This window comes from Ixodes scapularis, unplaced genomic scaffold, assembly GCF_016920785.2.
Source record: "Ixodes scapularis isolate PalLabHiFi unplaced genomic scaffold, ASM1692078v2 PGA_scaffold2__306_contigs__length_199485367, whole genome shotgun sequence".
NCBI lineage: Eukaryota > Metazoa > Arthropoda > Arachnida > Ixodida > Ixodidae > Ixodes > Ixodes scapularis.
Window position 1 is genome coordinate 132775065 of NW_024609857.1, and position 9973 is coordinate 132785037.

A 9973-nucleotide genomic window follows, 5' to 3' on the forward strand; every position below is an offset into this window, starting at 1 on the left:
GGGTGCGGATGCCAGCCCGAAACAAACTCTCTTAAAGCGAAATAACCCCTCGTGGGTAATGAAAGACGTGAGGTCACGACTCACCGGGTCGAGACGGACTTGATGGTAGGCGGACGCCAAATCCAGCTTGGAGAAGATCGCCGCTCCCCGTAGAGAGTTCAACAGTTCATTGATGCAAGGAAGTGGAAACGAATCAACGACAACGGCCTGGTTCGGAGCTCGTAGGTTCACACACATACGGATGTTGCCATCGGGCTTGCGGACGACAACAATAGGTGACACCCACTCGGAGGCTTCGACACGTTCAATTACGCCCTCTCGCTCCAGCTTGAAAATTTCTTCGGAAACCCGATCCCTTAGGGTCATCGGGAGGCGACGGAGCTTTGCTTGGACTGGAGGAACTGTGTGCCGCACCTTGACCTTGTGCGAGAGATTCTTCAGCAGACCCAACCCCGGGCTAAAAAGATGTTCAAAATCTTCGAAGCCAGGTGGCAACTTGGATGCGTCTCGCTTCGAGGAACCACCAACAAGGCTCGTCGAGGGACTGGATTTCTCTGGATGACGCTGCATACCTTGGGGCGCTTGGCTCCCTGGATGATCTTGTGGACCGTGTAGTCCGTGACTCTCAGGACTGTGGAGCTCTTGACTCTCAGGATGACGCTGTGGATAATGGAGCCCTTGGCTCTCAGGATGACGTTGCGGACGATGGAGCCCTTGACTCTCAGGATGACGTTGCGGACTTGACTCGTCCTCGAAGATTTTAGGTGTGGTCTCTTCAGAGACCGATGAAGCAGGAGACGGGTTCTCCGGAAATGAAGGTCTGGAACTTGCCGCTGGTCGAGAACCAGGGACTTGCGATGCTTGACAGGACGACGCGGTGAACGGTCGTCGCTGCGGGTTGGGCGTGGGCCTCACATCCCGCTGTGGTGCTCCTCCTCGGAGAGCTGGATTCGCATACAAACACTCATGTTTAGCGCCATTCAACACCAGTTGCAACTCGCGGACCGCGTCGATGCCGAGTAACGAGCGTCCAGTCTTGGTTACGTAAAACTCCAACGTTGTCCAGCGGTTCTTAAAAATTACTTGTCCCACAAAACATCCAAGTACCGGAATGGTCTCTTGCAAATAGTGGACGAGAGGCGTCGACGGCGGATGTAACTTTATCCTCCGCTGCTTGTTAACTTCGTTAAACATGCGTTCATTTAGGATCGACACACATGCACCGGTATCAACAAGAAGACGAAGAGGGGTCCCATTTACCGTGATCTCGGCCATGAAGGCGTCAGGACGCATGCTGCCGCCTTCTCGTCGCTCGGCCGTCCCGACGACCACAGGTTCCTCCATCAGCCTGACGCTTGGCAGCTCCTCAGGAGACTGCGACTGGCCGACCACGTTCACCCGGCCGGGCCGGTCCCCTCTGAACTGTCTGTCGGCGAAGGTCCGCCGAGTACCACGGCCTTGAACCGGGAACGATGTCTGTCGCCGATCGTAGGTGAAGGCAGCCGCCGGCGGGCGACGACTCTGACACGCCACTGCAAAGTGTCCCCACTTTCCACATAAGAAGCATGTCGCTTGAGACGCCGGGCAAATCGCCCGATCATGACGGCGGCGTTCACAGAAGTAGCAGGCGTCGTCTGCTCCGATCCCACCCGTCCGAGGCGGAGCGGGCTCACGCCCACGCTGAGGCTGGAACACCCTCGCCGGAAAACGGGGCATGTGACCGGAGGCCACCGGAGCCCAAGGCATCCTGGGTCCAAGCTGCGACGGGGGGTAGCCAGGTTGAAGCCAGGGAGGGTAGCCGCTGTAGCCATCTTGCCCATGCTCGATGGAAGAAGACGACGCTTGGTCGCCATCTTGTGTTGCTGCCGTTTGACGTTCCTCGATCTGGACACGCTGGACTTCTGCCGCGACCGGGACTTGCGACTCTCGCCGCCGAAAACTTGCGGCCGTCTTCGCTCTCTGCTCGTACTGGCGAGCGATCTGGATAGCCCGCGACAGCGTTGGCAGCTCGCTGCCCTCGCACTCCTGCAGAACGCGATCCTGAACGCGTCTAGACTCCAGGCCTTCCAAGAAAACCTCGCAAAGTCTTTCATCGAGCGCGTTCCCCAGAGCACAAAACGAAGCCTGATGGCGCAACACGGCAAGAAACTCAGTTACCGACTGGTCAGGACGTTGGAACAAACCGCGCAGCTTCTGGCGTTCAAGCGCGATACTACCCGAAAACTCAAAATGCTTCTCGGCTGCCTCCAGAAAAACCTGGAACTCGTCAGTCCCCTCCACCGCAACCGTCTCGTACAGCTGAAATGCATCCACGATGCGCTGGCCCTCAGTGCCCAACAGCGAAAACAGGATGGCTTTTTTCCGGAACGGTTCTACGAGATGCAACGCCGACGCGTCAAGAAAAGTCAGAAAAGCACGCTTCCATGCCGGCCAAGCTACTATCGGCGGACCGGGCACTGCCAAAAAGACGGCCGGCGGCGGGAACGCCGTTGGGCCGCTCGAAGACGAAGATGACGAAGTCATCTCACGATGAAAATGGAACGTACTGAAAACCTAGGCCTAATGCCTCCCCCCGAAACTCATCAAACGCGGCCTTCCCGCAAACTATGACTACCGTTCACCCGGAACAAAAAGGAATACATTTCATGAATACAGTTACGCGCCGGTTTCCTCAACCACTGACCCGCGACGCGGAGCGAAGCCCCCTCCCGAATCCCGGGTTACAAAAGAGGAACTGCTACATATTAAAACAAATATCCCATCCTCGTCGCCAAAATGTTATATTCTGCGCCGACGCGGCGGTGCTCTAAAGCCTGGCTACATTGGACGCAAGCGCCGGTGACTCACGTTCGACGTAGCCGGTAAACTACATGCCCCGAGCGGACCTGGACGGTCGCCGGAGCGAGAAGAAAGGACAACCAACGGATTCAGGAGCGGGGCGAACACTGGCCGATCAGGCCGCAGATCACGCGCGGCTCATGCCGTCGCGTTCTGTCCTTTTTATTCTTTTACATGGATGCACGAGATAGCTACTTTAAAAAGGAGATGTCAAGTAGCGCCATCTCGTGCAAATCAAAATACTACAAACTCCTTGGGATCGGAGACCTTCTACAATTCCTTCCTCAGTGCTGCTTATCAAATCGTCTTCCGAGATCACGCCGCGGATGGTGTTCAGTGTTCGATGAACAGACACTGTCACCTTGAGGTCTTGGATATTTGGAGATTCATTACAGCCGTAGCTTGGTACTTCTCGTAAACCTCCACGAGAAGGTCGCCTGAGAAGAGCTTTTTAGCTTCATACTTCGCTCCTAGCATTCCTTGAAGCACTTTGGCGACAAGGATAGGAGACAGTTTCGAGAGTGGTTTGGATACATTGTCAGAATGAAGGACAGAAAATCTTGTAAAATGTTCTCTTACATTGTCAGTGGAGAGAACGTCGATAGTGCTTCGGTGCGGGTTATTTTCAGGGCCCGATCAGAGGGAGGTTTTGTTTTGGAACCCATAAGAGATGGGAGTAGGTTCAGTGCCCGGGTGCACCGCCCACCACGGAGCCCAACAAGGGGGTAGGTAATGTGCCATAGCAAAAAGGGCTTGGCTGACACAATTACTCTTCCAGTGCTGCCCGGGCACTATACCCTAGTGTGGTTGCAGGGACAGGACCTGTTTCCACTCAAGGTCGGCCCTTGCCACCTAAGAAGGTGAAAAAGGAAGGATGTGAGTGTAGAAGAAAAGAGAAAGAGGTGGAAGGAAAAGTGAAAGAAGGAAGAAGAGGGTAGAAGAGGCGACTGACTGAATCATCCTGGTCGGGCCAAGCCAGGACACCCGTCTACGAGAAGCAAAGGCCTAAGCGGTGTATTGCCTCACCCGGGGGGCCCCGAAGGGTCCAAACATACCCCGGGCTCAGCTCAACCACCAGGGTCCCCTTTTCCCCGTAAAGCCCATCTATCCTGGGAAAAGTGGCGCCATTCTTCAAACTAGCCGCCTCGCACACTATTGGCCGGTCGTCACGTGACATCTGGCTTTCGATTTTGGACTTCCGGTCGCCATGAATTTCCCAAGATGTTGCTTCGCCGCAGCTGCCGGGCTGCTGCGCCTGTAGCGTTGGCCTGTAGAAAAGTCGGCTGTAAAGCTTTTCAGTGTTCTCTCTGGAACGAAAAATGAACCTCGGAGAAAGATCTTGCTTCACCGAATCGGTCGAAAGGATTTCAACCTGACGGGAGCTGCAAAGTTATGCGAGGTGAGTGCTCTGTATAAAGCTCACAGAAGACAGCTGTTTAGAGCGAGCTATGCACTCCATTCCACCGTAAACGCGAGCGATGTAATAGAGAGCACAAGATTGCCAACTTGGCATGCACGGGTGCCCGTGCCGTGGAAGTAAAGGCCCCTACGCACAGTTGCGTTTAAGAGCGTTTAACTGCGTTGCGTCGAGAAACGAAAGTGATTGACCGGCACATCTGCGCTTCGTATGAAGCGCGGAATCCAATTCAAGGAACTGCTTGGCATGCGACAAAAGAAGTATGGACGTGCTGCGTCCTCGCAGTCGAAACACAGTGAAACGCTCTCAAACGCAACTGTGTGTAGGGGTCTTTGGTCGTTCTAAACGGCCTGCTCCTGCTCGTGCTTGTGGCATCGGCGTCGCTACCAATTACGGGTGCATGCGGAGTACGGGCTCTCGTCAAGTGCTGCGTACGTGCTCGCGTACCATACTTTGTTTCGCACACATAGCTTGCAACACTGCCGCGGCTGCGGACCCGAGCTTGTGGATGTATCTATATTCCGTTTCAATATAAGTGCGAGCGCAGCCAGTGCGACAAGCACGAGTATGTTTTTTCTGATGACGCTCTTACTGGACGAGCGTGTGCTTAGCCCGCTCAAAGTGCGTTCGCTCTCGTAGTGTCAATAGGGTCTCCTTCGCTCGCAGTCTTATTGAAACAAAAACGCAAGCAAATAAAACATTTGAGACCAACCCCACACTCGCGCGAGCAGCTTTGTCAGCGCAGACTTTACGTGCAGGTCTTTGGCAGGCTAACCTAGGATCTGCAGAAACGGGCGTTTGAGGTGGCGTTACATATGTTCTCGACAAAAAGCCGATCTCTTCAATCTATTACAGGACCACTGCAGTATCCACCAATTCAAAACACTAATCATGCAAAACAAAGGAGAGCAAAAAATTGAGGAAAAATGCTCTCCCAAATATTTTCTTCTTCGTTACCTTCAACCTGGAGAGTAAACCACCACTGCAAGGGAACTGGAAATGTAGGTGGTAGGTACAACATCTCACAAACCATTTTTTTATTTGTTTTTCAGTAAGACACGTTATCTGTTTTACAATACAAATTCGATGCACAAACTGATAATTTTGGATGCCTCCTTTACAAAATGCAGTTCCATTTATTTGTTTTGGTTGGCTCCCTAAGTTCCCCGTACTGAAACATCCCCAGAAGAGACTGCTGCAGCAACCGCAGCTGCTCTTTAGTTTGGCTGTCCGATACTGTTTCGTGGTCGACCGATGCACACTTACCACTAGTGCCATCTCTGTCCATTCTGGGAGCGTGTGTCCTCCGGAAAGCCCCCAGCAGGGTTCAAGCGGAGCTTTGCCCTCGGGGCGATCTGCCGCTGTGACTGCAGCTGTTGGTAAGTTCGGCAGTCCGATACTCTTTTCAGGTGAACTGAGGCTCACCTATCACTAGTGCCGTATGTGTCGATTCTAGGCAAGTGTTTCCTCCTGAGACCCCCCAGGAAGTTCCAAGCGGTGCTGTATAGAACCTGACTTTCCCAGCATCCCTAGAGCAGCCTGGTTCGGCAACCCCCCCCCCCCCCCTCCCCTTCTTCAGCTGCTGATGAGTTTAGCACGATGATAGTGTTTCCAAGTCGACCGAGGCACAGCTACAACCACTGTCATCTGTGTTCATTTATTCATTCTAGAAGTGCGTACCATCCCATGGCTGCCTGAACAAGGTCTGAGCAGCGCCCTACGGGCCCTTGTTTCTCCAGCTTGTCCTGGACAAATTGCTGCAGCCACAGCTGATGAGTTTTCATTTTCGACTGGTGTTATCTCCTGGAAGAGTGCAAACAGTTACACAACTTACATTGGATCTTATTGTCTCACTGCTAGCCACTTGACAATACTAAATAATAATCTTTTTTTTTTCTTTTTCAGGCACACTGTTCACACTTGGCATCAGGCCGTATCATCAGACTGCCAGTTTTTCTGATGTACTGATGAATAACGAAGAGCTACAAAGCAATTCAATTATGATAAAACTGATATTGGCGCAATGACAGGAGTACCAGTTGCAACGTGAAGAGAACAATTTACAATTTGGACTTAAGCGCTTTCTCGTTGCAGATCAACTTAAGTGTCTCGAAAAGTCCACTATGAAGGGGACTGCATGGAGTAAAGGGATCCTCGAAAAAGTTTCTAAGATTCATCATTCTTGTGTTTCCCATGGTTTCAACGTGGTACTGGGGAATCGGGGTAGCTTTTGCCTGAAGAATGCACACTTGATTAGCATCTACAGGACTTCAACTTTGTGTCAGACATAATGCACAAGCTGATGGATTCTCTAGCATACAAGGTGAGCCAAACTTGCAGCATATAACACACTCGTGCATCCTTATCTTAAGTATGAATCTCAAGTTGGATACCTGCAGACCCATCTCATCAAGTAGCTCGATGTTTAATTCTATGTGGTTTGTACAATTTATTGTCTACAGGTGTACCGTACCAGTTACAGCATTAGAAGGTGTAAGGGCTTTAGAAGTATTTCTTGATATATAAAAGAGACTGCACCTGTGAATAAAGCTACCCGCACATTTGTGAAGTGTTAAGAAAGCATTTTGATTGTTTATGGTGTGTCTCTGTGTCATATATATTATTTTTTCATTCTGTGATCTCTTGTTATGTACTCGGTATCTGTTCTACTTGTAGTGAATGCTCCTACCGTGGCCTTTTACTTGGCTGGCAGTTTTGTAAAATAAATAAAATTGTGACTTTGATTTTGTTCTTTTTAACATCATCTGTGCTTGTGTATTTTCATTGAGATTTTGATCTCGCATTCGCTTATTTTGCATTGTTCTCTTAGTGTGATTTCAATTATTTTTGCCTGATTCCCTTTTACTGAAATAATTAGCAATTGCTTTACTCGAGAACTAGGTGCTGAAACCGAGCGCTATTTTCGAGTCTGCACCAGGACCCTGGCGCAGGAGTCTAAAAGCAGCGTAAATTGTAATTAAACCTGGATTCTTTTAGTATGAACGAATAACAGAAAAAATACACTCTGATAAAATTACGGAGTAACGAAACTAAACGAACACGGAGTTTTCATTTCTAAAAACAGTTTCATCAAATAAAATAACGAAAATTATACGCAAGGAAAAGTAGCTGCACCGCGTAGCCCGCTAGCGAAAGGCCCGCGGTGTCGCTAATTTTTACAGCATGCACAGAAATACGTAGCGATTTTTATCATTACTAGCGCACATGAAGGCACCCTAATCATTACTAGTACTGATGGCAGCTTAAAAGTGCTAGCTTAGCGTCAAGCACATCAACACTTCCCCGATTAGAAAGAAAATAGTATCTTGCTTTCTAGGCCGCCAAATCGTTTTTAGGGCCCGTAGGCCAAACCCTCCTGAAAGCTCGCCAAGGACACGTATTAAAAAGTAGTCAATCATTTGAAATCGTGGAGAATAAAATTACAATATTGCGGTTTTATATGATGATTAAAAACGACTTGCAATTCCTGTGAAGCCGAACACTCACGATACACTGACCCAATGCAACTCGGTAGGGACGATTATCCAAAGCACCTTCGGGATCCACGGTTGAACGAACAGATCTAAAGCGGCTTCAGAACGGTCGGATACGAATGCAGGCTCTCAATAAGGTCACTGCCACACTTGTATTACAAGAAAAGTCCACACTATCGGTAACTCGCCCGCTCCAGCTGTGAAGCCGAACACTCCCAAGACACTGACCTAATGCAACTCGGTAGGGACGATTATCCAAAGCACTCTTGGGAACCGCGGTTGGACGAACAGATCTAGAGTCACTTCAGGACGGTCCGATACGAATGCGGGCTCTAAATGAGGTCATTGCCACACTTGTCTGACGAGAAAAGTCCACACGATCGGCATCTCGACCGCTTCAGCTGATCGAGACGTCGAGACGCTTGGGAAATTCCAGAGGGCGCCTCCGTCGCAAACCGGAAGTTAGAGGTGGGGTAAGGAGGGTTTTTAAAGGAGAAGGAAAGACAATGCGCCACTTTTCCCAGATACAGGGACTTTATTTCCCCGGACATGGGTACGCCACGCACAGCCAGACGTGGGTGGGTGAACCCACATGGCTCGGGGTTCATAGATACGCCACTCACCAAGCACCTACTAAAGTAGGTGCCCTCTGCGTGCGGGTATGGTGGCCGAATCCCGGAGAAAAGCTCACCGGAGAAAAGCTCACCGGAGAAAGGTTCACCGGAGATAAGCTCACCGGAGATAAGCTCACCGCAAAACCAACGGATGCGGAGAAAAGCTCACCAGTCATTCAGCGTATGCGGAATAAAAGCTCACCGATTTTTTTCGTCTTTTTATATGGAGGCTGTTGGATCATACGTAACATATTTCAATTTATTATCATTAAAATTCGTCAGCTTTGTAGAAAAGAAAATGACCTTTTTCTTAATATTTGTTAAGCTTATTGGGTATATTGCTCCCACATTAATAATTGCGGGCGAGTGTTTATTGTGGCTTACTCTCTAGGTAACGAAAGCCTAACCGCCTAACTGAAAACTTAATGAGCCTGAAGAACAGGAAAATGTTCGAACACCTAATGATATCTGCCTAAAACCTAAAAATTAGAACTCTAAAGCCGAAAATCCGAAAGTGCATGCGCAACAACGCGGCGCCTCAAATTCTCTTTAAAGCCTTTGTTAACCTTTGAAAACAGGATATCGAGGCTTCTTTCTTCCACGGACATGCACGTTTTCATGCCGTTCGGGCTGATGTTTCCACACGTTGCCTTAGTGTGGTAGTGCCCTTCTACGGTGAGCCGCTCATGACCTTCAGGGCTGCACACTGGCACCGTTGTTATTCGTGACCTATATAAGAAGTAGTCTTCTGTAAGGTAGTGAATCGGGCGAGTTGGTAAATGTTATACATGATGAAAACCGCTCAAACGACAACGACACAGTGAAGACAACGGACACGACAGGACGAAGCTATTCTCGCAACTAAAGGTTTGTTAGTCAAATTAACAGAAATAAAACAGCGTAGCCGACACTGATTACATCAACAAACACCTACTTATCTATTAGACATTACACAATATTTGGAGCTTAAACGGTTCGCACACCGCTATTCATATTAGCTCGCAACGAACAAACCTCTTTATCTGACAGAGCTACCTACTGCGCACTGTCAGTTTTCGATAAATTGTTGTCGTTTTTAAAGGTGTACGATGTTCTGAATTTATACTTGCGGCTTCATTAATATAGAAAATGGTTGATTACTAAAGGAATCAATAAATATAAACAATAAACTTCAAGAATATTACAAAAAAGAGGACATACTTTCAATGAAGTGACGAATGCGAATTGTGTTAAATTGCCACGTTTGGCGCAGAATCCGCTAAGTTAAAAAAAAATCGGTGGGTTTTTCTCCGCATTCGCGCAAAGGCCGGTGAGCTTTTCTCCGCATTTGCCAATTTTCCGGTGAGCTTTTCTCCGGTGAGCTTATCTCCGGTGAGCTTATCTCCGGTGAGCTTTTCTCCGGTGAGCTTTTCTCCGCCGCCCATGGTGGCCCACGTGACTGGGGTCCGTGGTGACGCTACTCACCAAGCACCTACCACCTAGGGTGCAGGCGCCCCCTGCGGGGCTCGGGCGGCGGAGAAAAGCTCACCGGAGAAAAGCTCACCGGAGGTAAGCTCATCGGAGAAAAGCTCACCGCAAAACCGGCAGATGCGGAGAAAAGCTCACCGCGG

The 9973-nt window shown here is 49.7% G+C and overlaps 1 protein-coding gene across 1 annotated transcript; it reads right to left on the reverse strand.

Moving 5' to 3' along the window:
* Positions 1-437: 437 nt before the first annotated feature.
* LOC121836600 lies at positions 438-2656 on the reverse strand. Its single transcript, XM_042291546.1, has 2 exons — positions 857-2656; positions 438-660 (listed from the first exon to the last, which is right to left on the reverse strand). Exons 1-2 carry the CDS (start codon positions 2521-2523, stop codon positions 438-440), a joined length of 1890 nt encoding a protein of 629 aa, XP_042147480.1. The 5' UTR covers positions 2524-2656.
* Between the last annotated feature and the right edge of the window lie 7317 nt (positions 2657-9973).

What these genes read in the sequence shown, in the direction of transcription:
- LOC121836600 (XM_042291546.1), bottom strand. Translation starts at nt 2,523, where the DNA reads ATGACTTCGTCATCTTCGTCTTCGAGCGGCCCAACGGCGTTCCCGCCG. An exon ending in GCGTCGTCCTGTCAAGCATC is followed by an intron (nt 661 to 856) that starts GCAAGTCCCTGG and finishes CATTATCCACAG; the next exon opens with CGTCATCCTGAGAGTCAAGA.